Source organism: Drosophila rhopaloa, unplaced genomic scaffold, assembly GCF_018152115.1.
Source record: "Drosophila rhopaloa isolate 14029-0021.01 unplaced genomic scaffold, ASM1815211v1 contig_3, whole genome shotgun sequence".
Taxonomy (NCBI): Eukaryota; Metazoa; Arthropoda; class Insecta; order Diptera; family Drosophilidae; genus Drosophila; species Drosophila rhopaloa.
In genome coordinates, this window is record NW_025335123.1 from 10,778,144 (window position 1) to 10,800,849 (window position 22,706).

The window sequence follows — 22,706 nt, forward strand, 5'->3', positions numbered from 1 at the left end:
ATAATAAAAGTAACCGTCATTAAACAAAAACTTTGGTAACATCTGCATGGTAATCCGATAAAAACGTATTACCTGATCCACTAAGTACCTTTGGTAAACTGTATTACCTAGTTCTACCTGTTCAACTATCTTTGACCCAAAAACGCGCTTATAAACCCTGTGTCAGCCCTAATAAATTCAGTTCGGAAAAAGCCTTCGACAAACAATATCATTATTTGGTGTTCATTATTTTAAACTGTTTTGATTTCTACTCAACTTATAATGACTACTTCAAATGTAAACTCTTTGTTGGCACAGCAAGTGGAATTGAGCGACCGAATTCAAGGAATCATACGAAATTATAAAAAGGATTCCAGTCAAAGAAAAGCTAAGCCTAATTATTATGAAGAGCGCCAGGCTAAATTGCAAGATCTTTGGGATACATTTTCCGCAGGAGAAAGTAAAATTCAAAATCTCATTCAAGCGGTGAACATTGAACATAAATATTTTAAAAACGACTTGTTTATTAAAATAAAAAATCTGGTCGTTGAATATAAAGCAGAATTCAATAAGCACATAACCTTATTGGAAATGGATACTGGATTGATTTCATCAACAAAAGATGATTATACATTTAAATCTGCAATCAGAGAACAAAGGGATTTGCTTGAAAGGTTAGAGGTCATTATGAATAAAATGACTTCTATATCACGACAAGATCTTAAACCAGCAACTTTACCATATTGGAGCGAATTAAAAAATATGCATGAGCCACTTTATGATAACTTTATGAGTAACTGGAGTATAAATGATATGTAGCTGTTTATATTAGTGTTATAAAAAAGTAAATATTTTAATTTATAAATAAGCCCTATGTAAGAATCAAAAACATTTAATTTGTATTGTGTTATTTGAGTAACTCAGTTCAGGACTACAAATATAAACATATGCATAAGTATAAAATTGAAGAAAAATAAATAATACAAAAATGTAAACACACATTTTCATTTTTTTCTGATTGGTTTTCGAATTTATTTTCTTACTTTACATATTAAACAGTGTACATCATTCCATTTTATAGCCCCATCGGATTACAAAACAAATTCAAACTTCTTAGAATCATAGGAATTCAATGAAAAAGTGCGCTTCGTACAAGATTCTCTTAAATTTGAATGGCGTTTTCCTTGTAAAAAATAACAATGCACATACTAGGAATTGCCTTTTGGAGATTTTATTTTTTAGCCGATTTTATTATAATATCTTAAAAGTTTATGATCGGAAAATTATATCTATCAGGCAGCTGCCAAAGAAAAAATCTAAAAATTAATTGGTCCGGTACTCAACAAAGACAATTTAGCCCCATCTACCGGTTAATATTCCCTTCTTGCTTAGCGAATACACAAGCCAAACTTAGCGACTACACACTCCAAACTTAGCGACTACACAATCCAGACTTAGTGAATGTACCAGTCTTTAGCTGTGTACCCTTCACAGTTGGTATTTATTTTCAGCTGGATGGGATTTTGTATCGTATCGACGCGGTCACACTGGTGCTGAGCGTGTGTGCGTTCGTGTACGACGAGACGAGAAAATATAAAATCGTAACGTAACGAGAGGAGAGGAGAGAAAAAAACGTGTGAAAACTACATTAAAAATAAGGTACCTCCAATGCGCAACAATAGTTAGCGAATCGAATTAGACAGTAAATGCTTTGGTTGCTAATTAACTGCTGACAAAGCCGGACATACAAAGAATGTTCAGGCATTTTTCAAGGACCTTTTTCGCCTCCTGTCTGCCGCGGTGTGTGTATATGTGTTAGTGCGGCAGTGTGTGTGTGTGTCTTGACCACCTGGGCGGTAGTCAAGTGGAAACTTTGCGTTCAAGGACAACTACAGTGGCGGCTGCCCCTCTTTTACATTTCACAACCCCTCTTTCGCGTATTCTTTTCCCCCCAATTTCCGTCTATTTTTTTTGCTGGTCAGTTAAAAAGGGTATTTCGCTGTACTGTGTTTACTCCTAGATTTAAAAAGGGAATTAAGTTTTCAGTTCACATGTGTATTTTTGCTCTGTGCGTGTGTGTGAGGGTGCCGATTTTCGTATTCTTATTTTTTTTGCCGCGTTTGAGCGAGCTTGCGCTTTAACAGGCAACTTTTTTTCCCCTCTCTCTCTCTTTCGCAGCCCAGGCTGAACTCTAAAATAACTGTTCGCGAGCAAGCGAGAGAGCGGCACACATTTAAAGTAAAATAAACCAAAAAGTACGTGAAAATGGGCAGGAAAATATCAGCTGCGGCGCAGATTTGACAAAGTCGATAGGGGGGACAAATAATCCAGGTCCAATAAAAAAGAAAAACCGAAAGCAGAAAACAAAAAGCCGTTCTAAATTAGTTTACCACGTGTGTTCGCTGTGTGTGTAAGTGCAGCTGATTTGCTGTATAAGTGTGCGTGCGTTTATGGAAGGGGCACAAAAACTAAACTAGATTTAAATCTGCCGCACACTTCCGCTGACCAAATAGACCTCTCATTTACTTAAGCGCATGTACATATTTATACCCTTGCAGAGGGTATTATAATTTCAGTCAAAAGTTTGCAACGCAGTGAAGGAGACATTTCCGACCCTATAAAGTATATATATTCTTGATCAGGATCACCTCCTGAGTTGATATAGCCATGTCCGTCTGTCCGTCTGTCCGTCTGTCCGTCTGTCCGTCCGTCTGTCCGTCCGTCCGTCCGTTTCTACGCAAACTAGTCCCTCAGTTTTAAAGCTATCTGCTTGAAACTTTCCCAAAAGATGTCTTTCTATTGCAGGTAGTATATAAGTCGGAACGAGCCGGATCGGGCGACTATATCATATAGCTGTCATATAACTGAACGATAGGAAAAGCCATAACGTTGGTGTTTTTAAAGTTAGGAAGTTGGGATTTTCTATAAGTTTTATTTTTGGTAAATTAATCCGACCTACCGAATTTCATAGGGATCGGACGACTATATCCTATAGCCGCCATATAACTGATTGATCGGAAATGCCATAACTTGGGTGTTTGTAAAGTTAGGAAGTTGGGATTTTCTATGGGTTTTATTTTTGGCCAATCAATCCGACCTACCAAATTTCATAAGGATCGGCCGACTATATCCTATAGCTGCCATATTACTGAACGATTGGAAATGCCATAACTTTGGTGTTTTTAAAGTTAGGAAGTTGGGACATTTTATGAGTATTAAGAATACATCATATGAATAATTTTGAAGAATATAATTTACAGAATATTCTGCAAGGGTATATCGACTTCGGCTCCGTCCGAAGTTAGCTTTCCTTTCTTGTTATTTAAGTGTTTGCCCCCAATTGAATTAGTTGTTCAAGGACTTTTAACCAGTTTGTCCTTGTAATCGCAGCCAAAAAAAAGGGAAGCTTTCTATCCGCAACTAGCGGAAAAAAAGCTAAAAACGCCAGCACTACGGACGCGCCTGCGTGAATGGGAAGCAAAAAGAAAAAGAGAAGAAGGATGTGTGTGTGGCGCATAGCTACACATAACGGCGAAAAACGTAACGTAAACTTAACGCAAACTGGAATCGGATTCTTTACCCCAGTCCCTTTTTGCTCGGTAACTGTAAATATTAATTGGAAAAAGGGCGATCATATAAACAAACGCCAATATTCGGCAAATCAACAAACAATCTAAACATATAAATTCTCCGAAATTCAAGCTGCACTACAATAGAAGAAATAAACTTGATCAATGTTTTCTAATTACGTTTATTGAGTTTTACGTTTTCAAAAACTTAAGCAAGTTGTGGGTTTCACATTTCATAAAGTCAATTCACATTTGTGCGTGTTCTGTTTCTATAAAATGCCGAACAAGTTCTTCAACAAAAGTTTAAATTTTAGTTAATTTCAGAACATTTGCCAAAAGTTATGATTTCGATATATTAGTTTGAATTTTGGACGGGCTGCTGCAAATTTGATTGCTGTTGTAAGTGCGGTCCATATTCATAATTAAAATATTTTTTAACATTAGTTTAGACAAGACACGGACGGGAAAAGTCCTGCTTTGGAGATATGAATATTTTGACCATCCCGATTCCGGGAGTAGATGGATGTGATAACCGCCACCAAGCGGTTGCAGCTAATGGACCTCAGATTGCCTCGGGTGGCGGAACTTCGACGGTCCTGTTCCTTCCTCAGGCGGGTTACGTCCGAGCATTTGTAGAAGGTCAGGCCGTTGCACACGTGCGAGGGGTCGGGCCACGGGGGACCGGGATCCTTCGCGGGGATTGGGCTGCAACTGGTCATGGGGCAGCGGACTCAGGGATATTTCGGTCCTGAATATGTCCACATAGAACTGAACCATTAACAGCTCCAAGCGCTGGGTCTCGATCTGGAACTCTGCCTTTTCCAAACCCCTCTTTAGCTCCGCAATCTGGGTTTCGTGGATCTCCAGCTGTTTTCTCAGATTTGAGAGACAATTCGGGCTATTCAGATCCAAGTCCAAGTCCATAGTAAAAGATTTCACTATATGAACGATTTTGAGTAACTGGTGGTACAAAGGTATTCTAGTAAGTTGCTATTCCTCAAAATCACATTCGCTTACCAAACAGTTTATTCATTTAATTTCCGTAAAACTTCTCGATTTGTATAATTCCTGTGAAAACGTGGTTGTTGGCAAATAGTGACATTGGTGACATCTGGTTAAGGGCCTACTGGACCCTAAGTTGCTTCGAAATATGTAACCATTTTAAGGATACTATTTGTTTTCCACAAATTAATGCTATATCCATAAGAGTAATTTCATAACTGTTTAACCCATTCATTATTTGTAAATAACAACTACAAATAATTGAAAAAATACAATATATTTTTAAAGTAGTGTGAAACAGAATTTACAGAAATTTGCCGGAAAGTATGCAGCCCAGTGTGCGAGTGTGTGAGTGTGTGTGCGTGCTGTTGCATAAGTCAGAGGCGTTGTTGAAAGGGGTTGCGTTTTGCAAGTAGGGGTTTTCAGTGGAAAAGTTGGGTGGCGAAATCCGGCCGGAAAAAACATTTCCTCATTTGCTTTAATGCCAAGCCGATTTCCTCCTTTTCCTCCACCCACTCTCGCACTCTCTTTTCTCCGTTCGTCAGTTGTGTTAATATTATTATATTCTGTTAGCTTGTTTTTTTTTTGTTCTGTTTTTTTTTTGTTTTTGCAAAATTGTGTAATTATTCTTTATCTTTTTTCCATTCCAAAGAAGCGGCGCTGTCGTCCAATATACTTCGCCGTCTTCTTTGTCAGTGTTCGTTGTCGTTGCCTCGTTCGTCCTTCGTTTTATTTCGTCCTCGTACAACAACAACAACAACAACAACATCATCCTGGATCACCACAACACGCAGTTCCCAAATGCTTTAAAACGATTCGGAAACCTCTAAGGATAAAAAGTCAAGCAGCGAATTAAGAACCGAAAACACCAAATAAACAAAGATAACCCCTAAAAACATAAAAAACACAAGTCAAAGGAGGCTCGCAAAATTTTTTACAAATTTGCAAAAATATTTTTTAAGTACGAAGAAAAAGTATTGGTTTGTGTGTGTGTGAAAGTTCTTTCGGCAAGCCTTTATCGCCATTTTCCCGAAGAAACGCACTATTATTGGACTTTATTTGTCGCGAGTGGAAATCCCCCTCTTGGAATGGCTCTTTTGGGAGGGCGGCAGGACATTAGGGAGCATCAGCAGCAGGATCAGCAGTAAATAACCAAGCTTAAAAGTCGCCAGGGAAGATCAGGAATTAGGAAACAGCAGGAAACAGGAAAGACATCCCAGCCAAAAGGGAATCTGTTTAATTGGAAGACAAGCACATTTTAAACCAGAGAAGCGCCAAAAGAAAGGTGAGTGCAAGGGAAACGATAACTACACGCTGTTTTTATTATTTATTATTTTGCGTTTTCGATGATCTAATGATAGCTTCATAGACTAATATTGAACAATTTATGTTCTTTAAGCGATAATATAATTTTGAACACAGTAATATTTTTCAAAGGTTTTTATAGAATTATAAAACCATTTAATTTTTATATTTTGTTTTAAAGTAAATATTATTGAGCAGTGCTTTATTTCGATATGTTTCCGTGTTAAAAAGTTTTGTTTTGCAGATTTTATAACTAAATTAATATATTTCACCGTTTTTATTCGCAGGATCATGACTACTTTGGAGGAGCCTGTCCAGGCGGTGGACACGGTGGATCCGTGTCCCCCAGGGATCCCCAGCTTGAAAAGCGTTCTCAGCGACGATGCCTCGAACTCATCGGTGCTCGAAGACATTGACGTGAGCAACACGAGCAGCAGCAGCTCGAGTTCCAGCAGCTCAAGCTCCAGCTCTGGATCCTGCTCGGGATCGGCCACTGATACGGACACTGGTAAAGGCAGCAGCACTGTCGGTAGTCTGGATGTGACTAGCTCCTCGAGCATCGGATCGGCGGCTTCCATCTCTTCGACCGGCTCCACCGCCATCGCTGGACCATCCGTTCTGCTGGACGACTCTAACTCATCCGGACTGGGTCTAGTGGTGGATGTGGACAGTGCTGGGAGCAGCCAGGAGCTGAGCAGCCACGGCGTCACCGAGCTGGACTCGCTGGAGGACTCGTGCAACGGCCTAATGATCAAGGATGGCGATAAGCTATGCAAGCTGTGCAGGTGAGTGTATAATATGAGTTGGACTTTTGTATGACATTTAAATCTAGCATTGGAAAGCGCGAAAAATTTAAATTTCTTCGGAGCGAAAAAATGATTTATTTATTTTATAATTTATCTATTTTATTTATTTGCTTTTTATTTATTAAGAAAACATACACATATTTAACATTGTCATTAACTAATTGATATTTAATATCATAGAAACTTTTTCATGGATGGCTTCACGATATTTTGAGACTTTTTTTAAATTGAACCGTATAATAATTTACAAAGTGTTGATGTATAATAATAATTTGGGTGGCATTACCTACCGATATTCTGTATAGTTATAAGGCGAATATCGATCCATTTATTTAAAATCCGTATTATCTTCTTATTTGTCTACAGTTCGCGCCTTGTCATGCCGCGCATCCTGTCCTGCCTGCACGTATTCTGCGAGGACTGTCTTCAGGCTCTTGTATCGAAGGACTCAATGGCGGCCAGTTCGCCGAACAGCTGCTCCTCGTCCTCGTTCGATGGCAGCGAGAACCAGCACCGTTTGCCCGCTCTGCTCCTCGAGTGCCCCGTTTGCAAGCAGGAAACGCCCCTGGGCCCCAAGGGGGTCAAGGGTTTAACCTGCGACTATATCGTGACCAACATACTGGACCTCTCCAACCTGGAGTCTGAGCACATTGTGTGCACCTCGTGCAAGAGCAAGGAGGAGGCCATTTCGAGGTGCAACGATTGCGCCAATTTCCTATGCAATGGCTGCGATAACGCCCACAAGTATATGCGTTGCTTCGAGAACCACCATGTGGTGCGCATCGAGGATCTAACAAAGAACGTCCACGACAAGCTGATCATCCACAAGCCGGTGTGCTGCCGGCAGCATGTGAGCGAGAATCTCAAGTACTACTGCTTCACCTGCCAGGTGCCCACCTGCAACGATTGCCTGCTGAGTGAGCATAAGGGCAACGACCATCACTATGAAACGGCCTCGGTGGCGGAGCAGGCAGTTCGCGCCGATCTCGAGCAGACTCTGATCGAGACACTGAAGAAGGCGGACTACTGCAACGATGCGGGCGGAAACCTGGGCAGTGCCCTCACGGAACTCCAGTCGCAGCACGATACGGTGCGACAGCAAATCGAGGATGCCTACAAGACCTACAAGCGAATGCTGGAATCGATCAAGGAGCAGCTGCTCAACGAGCTGGGTCGCCTGCACTCAGACCGCGAGCTGAAGATCATGGATCTGATGCAGAGTCTGGAGAACAATATGGGAAAACTGCAGCAGGCCTCGCAATTTGGACAAAGGGCCATCGATAAGGCCAATGCCGTTGAGTTTCTGCTGCTGAAGCCGGTGATTAACTCCCAGTGTTTGAATCTCATGGAGCAGACGCCCAAATGCGATGTAAACTATCAGTTGCAGTTTGAATCGAAGCCAGAAAAGTTTGAGCAATTCGCCAAGGAGATGTTTGGCAAATTCCAAACGGATCAGGGTGACTCTAGTCCCAAGAAGCAATCAATCGCACAGCAGCAGCAACAGCAGCAGCAAGTGCAACAGCAGCACCAGCACCAAGTGCAGCAGCAGCAACAGCAACAGGTGCAGCAACATCAACAACAGCAGCAGCAGCAGTTGCAGTTGCAACAGCAGCAGCAACATAGCTCAACCAATCTGATTGTGGGCCATCGGGGTAGCTCCTCTGTCCAAGGACGCCTGAGCTCTGCTGTATTTAGCCCCATCTCGCTGCCCTCCTCACTGCAGAGTTCCTTCGATGGCGACACCAACTCGGTGATGACCAACTTTTCCATGATGGACTCGCCGCCGCAGCCATCTACGCAACAGCAATTGCCATCGGCCCAGCAGCAGCAGCAGTCTCAGCAACAACAACAGCAGCAACAGCAACAGCAGCAGCAGCAACAACAGGCGGTGGTGCTGCAGCAGGTGCAACAGCAGCAGAAGCACCAGCAACACCAACAGCAGCAGCAACAGCAACAGGTCTTGCACCAGCAGCCGTCGACCCAGTCTTTGCCCCAGCAGATGGGCCAGCTTGTCGCTCCCCAGGGCATAGTCCAGCAGGCTGGACATGTCAATCTCAACTCCGGTCCCGGCCCGAATATATCAATTAATGGTCTTGGCGCCGGCGGTCCGCCGCCCAGCTTCAGCATGCTGGAGTACAATATCTCGCGACTGGCCAGCTTGACGGAATCGATGCCAGATACCCTTAACGATGCCATGGCCGTCGGAGGAGGTGCATCTGGGCCTGGTCCAAATGTTCCCCAAGTGCCGGGTGGTTCGGCCGTGACGGGTGGAGCCGTTGTAGGAGCCTCGCATTCCCATCAGCAGCAGCAGCAGGCAGTGATGCCGGCATCGGCGGTGACTCCCACGCAGCCAATTACCCTGGCGGACATCCTCTCGGGCGACCAGCGGGCGCTCAACAATCTTCAGGCGCTGGCCAAGCTGGGACTCAACAACAATGGTGAGTTCTAGCGTTAGCTTCAGTTGTAACATTAGTCTTCGATCATTTGTGCAAATTTTGAAGAAGGATATCGATTACCTAGTAAAACCTGACTAGCATTGCTGTTAAAATGTTTACCAACCTTTTTATATATTTGGAAGCAAACAAATTCTGTTTTTCTGTTTAATGAGAACTCCTGTTAACTTTTGCAGCTTTATGATAGATATTTCTTTTAAACTTTTGAAATTAAGACATTTTAACGCAACGCAAGGGAAACGGTCAATAGTCCGTAGGAAAGCTCATTACTTATTATACATATTTTGTAATATTAATGGAATATCGAGAAATTGGTTAAATAACAATTTGATGTTTGTTCTTTGGCCAATCCTTCTTTGCTATTTTGTTGTTTTCATCGGCTCACCGGTGATAATCCCAACTTTATTATTTTTGTTTAGATTTCCTTTAACTTTTGAGTTGTTTTTCTTTTTGCTTTCTGCACAAAATGCAAACCCACACCTACAACACCAAAACCAAAACACCAACCACAACACCAACCACAACACCTGAAATCCCACAACCACCTTTGCGACACCACACACAGATGATGGTCTTTTGTTGAACGGATCCCCAACGGGCATTGATTTTTTGTCAGATTTCTGCATGCCACCGGCCACCTCGCCCAGTCTTCAGTCTCTCAATCCTATCGTGGGTGGAGTGGAGGACATGGGACTCAATAACTTCCACGCTGTGGCTACGCCAGGCACCACCAGTGTGGTCACGGGCCGGAACAAGGCCACCCCAATGCAGATCCGCTGCAAATTCGGTTCTCTGGGCACGGCCAAGGGCCAGTTCAATTCACCCCACGGATTTTGCCTCGGCGTCGACGAGGAGATCATCGTGGCGGACACGAACAACCATCGCATCGAGGTTTTCGACAAGATGGGCGCACTGAAGTTTCAGTTTGGAGTGGCCGGCAAGGAGGAGGGACAGCTCTGGTATCCGCGGAAGGTGGCCGTAATGCATAACAATGGCAAGTTTGTGGTCTGCGATCGTGGCAACGAGCGTTCCCGGATGCAGATCTTTTCAAAGTGCGGACACTTTATGCGCAAGATTGCCATCAGGTAACTATTTTTAGTTTTAATTGATATTTAGGGGTTCACTAATTAATAGTAGGCTTCAGAAAATTTTTCAAAAAACGATTCAACAAATTTTACGATTAAAGTATTCTTGCTTGTATCATTTTTAAGTCAAGTTTGAATGGTAATTAAGAAATAGTTCTACTAAAATCGTTTCCAATTCATGTATGATTTAAAATTTGAAGATTGATATAGAAACGAATTACTGACACGGTGACTATAATGCTTAACCTTTAAAATCGAGTTTTATCTAAAAACTGGCTTATAGATTTTTTTAAAATAATAAATTTAAATAACTAATTCGGAGTAATTCCTTTCGGCAGATACATCGATATCGTAGCGGGATTGGCTGTCACGGCTAAAGGGCACATCGTGGCTGTGGATAGCGTCTCGCCCACCGTGTTTGTGATCTCCGAGGAGGGCGAATTGGTTCGCTGGTTCGACTGCAGCGACTACATGCGCGAGCCCTCCGACATTGCCATACGAGGTGAGAAATCGCTGCTGAAATTAGGATAGTATGTGGTTGATCTAACACCATTACCCCGTTTCTTTTGTCTGCCAGACAACGACTTTTACGTGTGCGACTTCAAGGGCCATTGCGTGGCTGTTTTCCAAGACGACGGCACCTTTCTCTATCGGATTGGCAACGAGAAGGTCACCTGCTTCCCCAATGGCATCGATATATCGAATGCCGGGGACGTGCTAATCGGCGACTCGCACGGCAATCGCTTCCACGTGGCCTGCTACTCACGCGAGGGCGCCCTTCAGTCCGAGTTCGAGTGTCCACACGTCAAGGTTAGTGATTATACATAGAATTACAACTCTCCATACGAGTAGGTCAAACATCTTGCATAATTAACTTGGAACTTCACAGCCCTTTTAATTACACTTAAACTTGCTTTTGTATTGACTCCATCGATTTGCGGACGAGCTAACAATGATTCATTCGTAGGTTTCCCGCTGCTGCGGCCTGAAAATTACATCCGAGGGCTATGTGGTGACGCTGGCCAAGAACAATCATCATGTTCTAGTCCTGAACACCCTCTATGTTCACTGATTGCAAATCAAAGCGCGCAACAATCGTCCATCAGTCGATATGAACAAATACAACTATAAATACTCGTCGGGCAAGATATACGGATGTCGACGTCAGCAGCAAGCAACCAACAGCAGCAGCAACAGCAACAGCATCAGCAACACCAATAGCAATAGCAATAGCAACATCAACCTCTTGACAAGGACTCAACCTCAGCACTGCAGCAACAGCCACAGCATCAGTCACATGAGCATCGTGAGCAACATGAGCAACGGCAGCAACAGCAATCAGCAGCCTTCGACTACAATACCCACAGTCATATATTAGGAATTTTAAGCAAGGATTAGCAATGTTTTGCTGGAAGATCAACATCATTAACAGCAACTGCAATAATCCGCATAGGCATATATGTAGGACAAAGTATATATATGTGCAAAGGGAAGGCAAAATCTCGAAACACCAAAAATCCTTTTAAACCGCAACAAATGTTGCTGTTTGTGAGACACAGCAACTGTATAAAAACCAATAACAAATGATAAACAAAATGCAACAAATACTATTTTTGATCTCTAATTTAAAAACAATTAGCGCTACTACTAAAAACAAACATCAACAAATCTATCATAGAAAAACAAAAATATTTTACTTAGAATACAAACAAGAAAACAAAGAAAACAAAAAACAAACGATATAAACTTGGGATATTTTCAAAATGTTTTTTAAAAACTCTTTTTAAATTGTTTTTGATTATACTTTTTTTAATTGAATTTATGTTCTTGTTAAAAATTGTCATAACACACTCACACACACAAGCCACACTCACACAAACACTACTACTTTACATGTTACTTATTATCTATATAGACATATATATTGTTATATCGACCGATTAGCTTTTTTGTGCATACCCTTCCAGAATCTTTTTCTAAAAAACAAAAAAAAAAAAACAAACGAAACACGCATATATATATCTACACCTATGTATATTTAGCAAAATGTGCAACTTTTGTGCACATGTTTTTGCTAACAAATAAGGAAGGAAATTAACCAGGAGTAAATAATTTGTTGAGGGCGTCATCAGAAGTCGCGTACAGGCAATAATTATAGAAGAAGATGAAATCTAAGTAGTTTATTTTGATTTCAAACTGAAACCAAAACACTAAGATAAAAATTCAGAAAAAAAACTGTTTAGGTTTTTTCCTTACGCTGCTTATATAAGGTGATATCTATTTATATATAAATCTATATGAATATATGAAAAACAAAACAAACTATATATATCTTAAACATATATGTGAAATCCTATGACTATATGACTTTGCCATATAATATACAAAGCAGGAAGAGAAAGTACGGAGTTAGGCATAGGGAAAGCGAGGGATGGAGGACGACAGGACGAAAGGAGGCAACACACTACACCACATGGCAAATTTGTGTCCGCTAATATCCAGAGACCCAGAGAATACATTCGATATGTATCAACTAATTGCGTTCTTCACGCAATACATCCAATAAGAACCTACAGACAACAAACAAACTCTACATACAAATTAATCTGTAAGCTAACAAACCAAACAAAACGAATGCAATTCGCATTAGGCCAACAACTATAATAACTAAAACAGCAGAGACAACAACAACAACAAGCGTTAAAAAACCTACAAAGAGAAAAACGTATCTGTTAAGTTCTTATATACATTGTTAAACAAAAAACAAACGATATTCCTTTTGCTTATATACAAAACAAATGAAACACACGTGCATGTTATCGACATACAAAAACACCCAAAACACTCACGATTTATATAGACGATATAGACAACCATTTAAGATGATATATGTACGGATACATGCAACATTTCTTTCCCGTTGTAATACAATATAAGGCTGGTTTACTCCCAAGACATTATTATTTATCTATATACAAAATAACATTTTTTAATTGTGTAAATTTTATTATGTGAGAAACGATAGAAAGAACAACAAGTGGCGTTTTATTTAGATCAAGTTGAGCGAGAACGCAAAGCAAAGCAAGCAACTTATTTTTTATAGGCTGTAACCACATTTATTATACATCCACTTCAACATCTACACTTACACTTACACTTCACACTCTCTTACACAACATACAACGAAATGAATCCTTTTTATTGTGAACAATATCCTGTTCGTTTTGTTCAAAACTATTTGATTCCTTTTCAATGTTTTAAACAGCAAAAAGTTAATGTTAAACCCATCTTATGTATTTGTGCTTCACAATGCGAAGAAAAGTAAAAAAAACTGTTTTAAATCTTGTCATTTTTTTAATTTTAAAACCTAGTTTTAGCACATACACAACACAAAACCATGAAAATCGCGTTTATGTTTATGTTTAATGTTAAGTTGTTCTAAAAAATTAAAAAGGACGAATACGAATACACTAAAAATTTGCTTAACAATCATTACAACTGTCATATTTGTAATTCTAATTAATTTTTTTTTAGTTTTTACGTTGTTACGTGTGAGGCTACACAGTTCTGTATAAATAATTATAATTTAGACTTAGTTTAATCTATAAACAACTACGACAACCAATGTGAAACGCTTTTGTTTATGTTATACCACTGAAATTATAAACATCTAACTGTAAACATTATAATTAATACTATGTACCCCAAAGTTGTTGATGGTCTTAGAACGGAAGGGACGATAATGAGCGAAAGAGAGAGAGGGTAAAAAATGCAATTTTTTTGTGAAACAATTTGGCTGTTGAAATATATAATTTTTAATTTAATTATGTTTTGCATTTCGTTTATAAACTTAGGAACCCAAGCAAATGTTATATTATTGAACTGAATCTACCGCGAAATCCATTGGATTTCAGTTCACTTTTCTTAGACATTTCCTCTTTCATTTTCGCATAAATATTTTTATTTTTTCGCTGCATTAACTACGAAAGTATTAAGAGGAAACATTTTGCTAAAGACAATGATAACACTCAAATGCAAAGTATACCAAAAGATTTGTTTTTAATTCCTTTTAATCGTATTTGTATTTTACTTTCTACTTCACAGTGCAAGTTACTTTATTGTTTTTAATTTTGATTTTATTTTGATACATACTTTGTCTTGGCCTTAGTCAACACGATTTCTGTGAAAACAAACAAAAAAGGCAAGCTCGAGAACTGTTATAGAAAAACGAAAAACCAACAAAAAATACCATTTTACAATTGTTTCTAGTTTTTATGAAAGCCTTCAAATGAAATTGTAATTCCACACGCTTTTATTTTATAAACTAAAACCACTACATAAAGAGGAAAACATTTATTATCTTAATTTTGTGTTTAATTTTTGTTTCTCTCTCTTTGTTGAGCCACAAAATGGAAAAAGTCAATTGTTGCTTTAAATAAAATTTTAAATTTTAATTTAAGTTTAACAAAAAAATGATATTAAGTGAAACCGTATATGATTTTTATGCAATGCGTTTAAAAAAAAAACACTTTTCCACACCAAACACACAAAACAACAAATTTATTTCCTATGGCATACAAATTTTTAAGTGAAAAACCAAATAAACATATTTGTGCTTAAGTTTAAATCAAATTTACAATTTAGTTGAGATTACGCAACTTAACGACGATAACATTTTACTAACTACGTATATAAACTATAGAATTTCTAGCGAAAATATATATATATATTTACACACCTGTATATATTTGTATTATGTATACAGTTATGTACGATTAGCGAATGGCCCAGAAAGGGGGCGTGGCCAGGAGAGGGGCGGTACTACCACTAGTCAGCGACAATTACTAACCGAAACGAGAACCGAACAACAAACTTAACGAAACCGAAGCAATAGTGATTAAAAAGGGCGAGGCATGGAAAACCTTTTGGACAAAATGCCATTTAACGTTAACGTTAACAATACGAATACCGACTGACGAAAATTGACCAACGCCGCCCTCCCACCCCCTTCTCCGCCCCCGCCACCCACTGCGCTTTAATTTTCAAGGCCGAAAGCTGCAAAAAGCAATAAAAACCACAAATCTAAAAAGAAAATGAAAACGAAAATGTACGAAATCGTGTGAGTAAAGAGATATTTTCTTAGTTGCTTACTGTGTATAATGTGACAAAGTGAAAGCTTTCCACCTCAACTCTTTACATCTATTTTATCTACGTATATCGAAATCACATGTACTGTATTAAAATATTTAATTTTCTATTCGTGTTCCCAGTACTTTATGGTTTTTAGTTTACTTTGATGTACTCTCAGCGAAAGAAAAACGAAGATGATTCAAACAAATTGTGTACAACTAATTAGGAAATACTTAACTTTACACAGACAAAAACAACACACATGTTTCTCAATCACTCGATATAGTTACGTTAATTCCTAATCGACACACGCATATTATAATATAGCTATATATATATATAGTCAACAATTGGCAAGATCAAATCGAGAAATCAAGCGAATGAAGGACGAACCCTTTAATAAAGATGCTGCCAAAGATTTTTTATACAATCGATGTGAAAATTCGGAGAAGAGAGAAACGATAAGAACCATTTAGAAATATTAAAAAGTAAAATATTGAATATTGTCCACCTTATTTTTACGATTATTATTTCATTAGTTTGGTCAACTGTACTAATTTTGTTCTTTTTTTGTGGTCAAAATAAATGAAATGGAAAAAACCGAAATATTTTTGAGACTTTTGCTCAAAAGAAACCAGAAATGTAAAGCAGCGCTAAAACTGTAACTAATTACTAACGATAACCGAAATACAATTAACAATATCGATATCGCAGTATTTGAAGCTGGATTTGTTGAATAATTTGTTCCTCGATGCAACGCTTACAAAAACCAAACAAATTTCGGGCGGATATGGATATAAGACATATTACACTATACATATACGATATACATATTGATCGTGAATATATATAGAGTCGAGTATATGTTTACAGGCAGCCACCAAGGGTTTGTTTCTCCCGCGGGCTCAGGCAATCAGTCAAGGTCGATGAAGGTTTAGTTAACTACACAATACACACCCGACACCAACCACACATACGCGAGCACACAATGCCTCCTGCTCCACCACCCACTTCACCTCCACCCACGCATCAGTCACCACCCACACAACAAAAAAACACCCCACCCCGCCCCCTCATGGTTTGCTCATTTAGTAATTCGTGCGTCTTGTATCATAATTGCATTTAGTTAAATCCCGAGACAAGAGCAAAAAGTAACATAAATCGAAAGCAAAACAAAACCCAAACAAACGCTTTATACATCAAATTATTTTAATATAAATGTATAACAAAACATATATCTATATATACATATACAAGCAGACATATACAAAACAAACAACAAATATATTATGTATTTTATTTAAAGCGAAACGATTTTTTAAGGATGTGTCTCTCTGCCCCAGAGAATTAATTCAAATAAAGGAACTCAACCAATATAGACAGTCCCCATTAAACGGAGACTTGCGAAGAAAACAAAAACAAAAACAAGAGATAAAAACAAAACAAATTTACTAAATTATTTATACATGCGTACATATACTTACATATATGTAAATCAATAATTGATAGAAACCAAAACAACAGAAATACAATCTAGTGTACGTCAATTTTTTGATGATATTTTTCGCCTTATTATAGACAAAGAAAAAAAAGGATGGAAAACCACATTCAAAGTAAAGTTAGTTGAAACCGAGGGAGTAAACTCGGCTTCCAGTAGGAAATAAAAAGAAAAAAACACTTTTTAGATAAAAGCAGAACAATTTTTTGGGATTTATTTGCGAGTGTAAGGAGATCACATGTCAAGTTGAAAACAAAAATTGAACACTAAACGACAAGCAATCAATTACCAAAAAAATAATTATATATTATGTAAATAAATCATTAATAAAATTAAGTGATGGAAACTGAATGAAAACCAACAACCAATATGTAATCAAAAGCAAGTTTACAATACACACGACAAACTAACAACCAAACATTATCAAAAAACTCGAAACTCAAAGCAAGCAAATCAATTAAACACTTTTAAAAATCGATCTAGTAATTCGACGAGAAAAACATTTTAAATCTAACAGGAAACCCATTAAAAGTAAAAAAAAAATCATTCACGATTTGATTTGCCTGCTATGAAATAATAGAGAAAACAGACAAGTTCCTCAAGTTTATGATTTATGAACTAATTCCTTTCTATGTTTTATGCTTACTTTGAATTTAGCATATTTGTGTAATACCTTAACTCATGAAACAATTATGGATATTATTGAGTTGTGTTCAGATTATGTGAATTACGTGTACGATATATTAATATGTAGACAAAATAATATGGAAACCGGGGATTGACAAGTAATAATCTGGAAATTTGTACTCCCATTTACATTGTAAAACTCCAGAAATAAAAGCGGGCCGAAAAGAATTTAAAACAATATACTGAACATTTCTCCTTTGATTTTTGATTACTTGTTTGGTACTATTTAAGCTTCAAATCTTGCCTAAATCTCTGTTCAGATATTGCATTTAAGTCATCGACCATTTAATGCTTTTTGCTTGATCTTAATGTTTAGAAAATATGTAGAACAAAAAAAATAAGAGGCTAAAAATGTAAAAAAAAACTCCCTGGACGAGTTGTTGTGTTAAATTTGCGTACATATCACTGGGAATTATTTACACTATGCTACAAAAACGAAAAAAAAAGAAGAAAAAATGAAGAACTTTTTGCATAATGTTTACACACTATGCTGATATTTATACACCATATAGGGATTGTTTTTTCGATTTGGTTTTACACCTATGGTTTTCTTTGATCGATTGTTGCTCACCTTTTTTGTCAGTGTGTGTTGTGCGTGCGAATGAGAGTGTAGTGTTTTTGAATATATATCTAAGCGCATATGTCGTATAGAGGAAACCACACAGAAACTAAAACTATAGTGCCATGATACATGATAGAAAAAAAAGAAAAAGAATAAGAATAATTGTTTATTGATGTGCTGTAACATTTAGTGAGTCCTTTTTTGACAACCGACGAACCCAAATAACAAAAAATATATGCATACATATTTACTAGTTTATAGCGAACCAAAATCAAGTTAGAAACAACAAATTGCAATACAAAAACGATGGAGTTAAACCGAAATAGGAATAAAAGCTTTTCGTGTTTGAGCCAGAAGGAAGCTATGAAAGGATCGAAGGATATGAGGAGCTAAGCGGCAGGATACCATATGAAAACAGAAGCAATTAGAAAGCTTTTATTTTTCTAGAATTTTAAAACCAAAATCCGAACAACAAGGAAACCAGAAACTAAGCTAATGAACAAGAAAAACAAACTTCCTAATTTCTCTCAGCGCAAAACAAAAGAATAAACTTAAATTAACAAATATACTAAATAGTAGCATACAAGATGGCAAGTGAATACCAAAGGCAATTGGGTATCAGAATACTAGAATTAAAACTATAGAGCAATAATAACGTAGCCGGTTATTTCAAAACAAAAATTGTCTCTGGGGTTGTTCAAAAAATAAGGAAGCGTTCAACAAGCGAAAAACCAACATTTTTATGCGTAGCGAATATTATGGAAAACAAAATTTACACAACTAACAAAAACAACACAATTATACATAGCTCGATAATAATAATATGTATATTCGAATTAAGATATGACCAAAAACCAATAGAAACCGAAAACTTTTGCGCGCCTTGGCAAATTTTTAAGTAATATATATAGTATATATAAAAAAGAAGAAACCAAATGTAGATACCAATTTAGAGGGCAGGAAAATCCAGATCGGAGCGAGCTAAACTGCAAGAAAATTTGCCACACCAATTAAAAAAAAAAAACAAGAGTAAATTAGACAACGATGTAATGAAAATGGTGTGTGGGCAGCATAGCCAAGGCCTTTCGGGATCCCCCACAATACGCATAGATTATCCAATCCCTATAGAGATCAAATAATCGACATTTCAAGCAAACGTAATGTAATGCAAACCCAATAACATTAACGAACAAATTCCCTGTGTTGTCAAATGGCTTTAAACAAAATGAAAACCAAATGAATAATGGAAAAAAAAACCCAGATACGATTTGTAATCATAAGCAGATATTTTGTAAGGTAAGCGAAATTTGCAGAACATTTTTGGGGTCGAGTGCAGGAACACAACAATATTTTTGGGCACCAAATATACAGTCAACTTATTGTATTGCATTACGATTACGATTACGATATTTATACATATACTACCTATATAGGACTAAAGGATGATAAGAATCAATTGAAAATGAATATGAAAATGAAAATGAAAAGGACGGTTTTCCAGCAGGTCAAAGCCGACGACGAAAACGATAACAAAACCAAAACAGACAAACATATTACCATTAGAATGTTTTATGAATTATATACACCTTATATACATGATATATACATGACATATACATGTATAAATTAGCCTAAAAGATAAGATGTTGAATGAATTTTATGTGAGTTATTTTTGATGTTGTATAGTTAAAAACAAAATGAAAAAAAAACATTAACAAACCAAAACAATCTCCCTTTAAGCAACCAAAGCGAAAAAAAACAGTTGTTGGGCATTTTAATTAAACTAAAAAAAACGGAGTGCAATACAATAAAAGAAAAATAAAAAAGAAATGTAAGAAAAAAAGAAAAGTTAAGGCACAGCAAACATTTTTTCGAGCGGATCGAACCGATATATGTTTACCCAAACTATTCAACAAGGATTTTTGAATTTTCTTTGAGAATGGAAAACAAAACTAAAAAAAGCTGCCTCAAATATAAAAAATTGAATTAACTTAAAATTTACTAAGCAAATACATATACACATATATATTTCATACGAACAGTGGGCGCCAAAAGTAGCCACTGTGGGTATTTAAACTCGAACAAATGGAATTTTACCAAGCAAAAAACGAAGAAAGCTAAACTAAAACAACACCAAAAAGAAATGATTTAAACAAATTTACATCAAACTTATTTGTACCTTTTTTTTTAGTAGGGCAGCATTTAGTTAATAGCACAAGGGTTAAGGGCAAACACCAATAATTAAATAAATTAAATGTAAAATTAAACAAAAGCGTATGTAAATGTTCCTCTAGAACCAAGCTAACTGTTCTTGTATCCACATCTAACCCTTGTGACCTTCTCACTACTCTGATTTGTGCTAGGTAAACTTTACACATACAATATATATTATATGTCGAACGGGAAGGCGCAGATTTAAACTATTTACATACTTATAACTATGTGAACTACAGAAACCAACTTATACCATTTTTGCTGACTGTACTCCTTAGGCTTTTTACACCTTTTACCATTTTACTCGCAAATGGCAGACTATTTAACAAACGATTAGTATACTCTTGCATGCCACACACTCAACTCAACTCAATTCAACTCAAAACTCTAACCTCTATCTAAATCCAGGCAGAGATCTATTCGGATTTGGTAAATATGATAGCGGCACCCTATATATGCCCCAAGAATATGTTTCAATTGTTGCTGTCCACGAGATCAGAGCAGGACACCACTCCCCATCACCCCTTCAGAACCCCCTCCCGCCTGTGATAGTGTTAAATCAATGATGTAACTAATTTTTTTTGATTTTGGAAATCCCTTATGACTAGTTTTGGCGCGTGTGTGTGTGTTTGGTTTTGATATGCTTTACATAAGTATTAAATAATTTATAATATATACAAATTAGCGTTTACAAATATTATACAAATTTTGAGAATTTAATGGAGATAGAAAAACTAATAATGACAATATTCATTTGTTGAGCCGAAAACCTCAAAACCCTTACACATATCCTTCTTTTGCATTATGTGAATTGTTTAGGCGCTTTTTTGGCTTAAGTTAAAAGCTTTTTTAATCCTAAATATGTATGCGAAAAATCTTAAATAACTTTAAGCATATCCTTCGAATGCGTTCTTTAAAGTGGAAGAGAATTTTTAAGTATTTTTTAATGGCTTTTTTAAAGAAAGTTATAAACCAAAAACAAACATTTCTAGAAACGTACAATATTGTTTTGTGATCCGAAATCCATAAACGCAAAGCTCAGACATATCCCTAATTTCTGTTCTCTGAATTGAACAATTATTTAAAAGCGATAGGTTTGCTTGTGACCCCATTAACAATGTTTGGTGACCCCAAAATCCCTACAGCGAAGGAATAACGAACACACACATGCAAACACACATGAACCAATTATACAATAAAGCATTATAAGAACAAATATAGCATTCTAAATGGTAACTGTACCTTTAACGAAACTCATACGATAGATAACTCTGAAGTATTGATTTGGAATCTGATTTGGATTTAAATTTCGATTCACTCTTCCAGCGATCTTCATCGAATATCGATTTTTGAGCTGACAATATTTTATTGAATATTGTGCCATGAAGCGTGTGAACTATGTATATTCAATTGAATTTTTAGCATTGAGCAATCCCCCTAGAGAAATCCTGATTTTGTAATTTTTTTGCAAAAATGGTTTCATTTAACAATTGTATCTACACACCATTTTATGGCAAAAAATCTCTACAGATATTTTTGTATATTTAACAAGCACGTGAAAATATATAAGTCCCCCAAAAAACTTTGGTCCGAATTTTTTCAGGCAGCGAAACCAAACCATGACAAATGAATTGTAATATCAAGGAACGATATATATATAAATAGTGCGTGTAATAACTAGAATCACATAATTCCATCCACTTTTGATATTTTAAGAAATGATAAAAAAAACAAAAACAAGCAAAACAAAAAAAAATATTTATTAACTTGATGAAGCATCTTAAGTGTTTGAATGTTGTCTTATAAAAATAATAAAAACAAATTATATGAAAATATATATTATATATACGGATATATATAAATTAAGGGCGTGTCATTCCTACAACAAGAACACAATAAATACGAGCGAAAGGAGTGAATATGCAGGAAGTGGGTAGAATAAACATTTATTTCGTTGTGCTTTTTACACGAAAATGTTGAAAGTCTTTTACCAAGGGTTCAATCGAGTTTTCTAAGGCCTGGTACAAAAGTTTCTAAACATAGGGCTCAACCTCCTAGGCACCCGCACCCTCCAACACTCGCCCAATAAATATCGAACACTCCCCCGATTTGGGGATACTTTTTGCCTCCCCCGAAGGACGAAAGACGATGGTCTCCTTCGGCCAGCTTCACACACTCACTCACTTGGATATTTATATATACGTATAACTATATAATATAGTGGCACCAAAATATATGTATGTCTTATTGTAGAAAACGGTTATTGATATTTACACATCAAGAAAAAAGTGGGGAAAAAACAAAAAAAAAAAAATACTTACGGATATAAGAATGCTTTAAATTATACTCAGAAAAAATATATACAATATACAATTATATATTTACGAGATACGAGATACCGAAATCAGTTAGGAAC

General features: G+C 37.0%; 2 protein-coding genes across 3 annotated transcripts; one reads left to right on the plus strand and one right to left on the minus strand.

Moving 5' to 3' along the window:
* Positions 1-1,526: 1,526 nt before the first annotated feature.
* Positions 1,527-11,809, plus strand: LOC108048669 (E3 ubiquitin-protein ligase TRIM33). 2 transcript variants are annotated; one of them, XM_017129485.1, is made up of 8 exons: positions 1,527-1,638; positions 5,203-5,835; positions 6,143-6,640; positions 7,028-9,099; positions 9,680-10,199; positions 10,538-10,701; positions 10,777-11,009; positions 11,167-11,809. In XM_017129485.1, the coding sequence occupies exons 3-8, from the start codon at positions 6,147-6,149 to the stop codon at positions 11,269-11,271; spliced, it is 3,588 nt and encodes a 1,195-aa protein (XP_016984974.1). In that variant the 5' UTR covers positions 1,527-1,638; positions 5,203-5,835; positions 6,143-6,146; the 3' UTR covers positions 11,272-11,809. The 2 variants fall into 2 exon arrangements, with proteins under 2 accessions (XP_016984974.1, XP_016984980.1); XM_017129491.2 differs by lacking the exon at positions 1,527-1,638 and having other exon boundaries at positions 9,731-10,199.
* LOC108048681 lies at positions 3,713-4,974 on the minus strand. Its single transcript, XM_017129502.2, has 2 exons — positions 4,566-4,974; positions 3,713-4,508 (listed from the first exon to the last, which is right to left on the minus strand). Exon 2 carries the CDS (start codon positions 4,470-4,472, stop codon positions 4,101-4,103), a length of 372 nt encoding a protein of 123 aa, XP_016984991.1. The 5' UTR covers positions 4,473-4,508; positions 4,566-4,974; the 3' UTR covers positions 3,713-4,100.
* Positions 11,810-22,706: the final 10,897 nt, after the last annotated feature.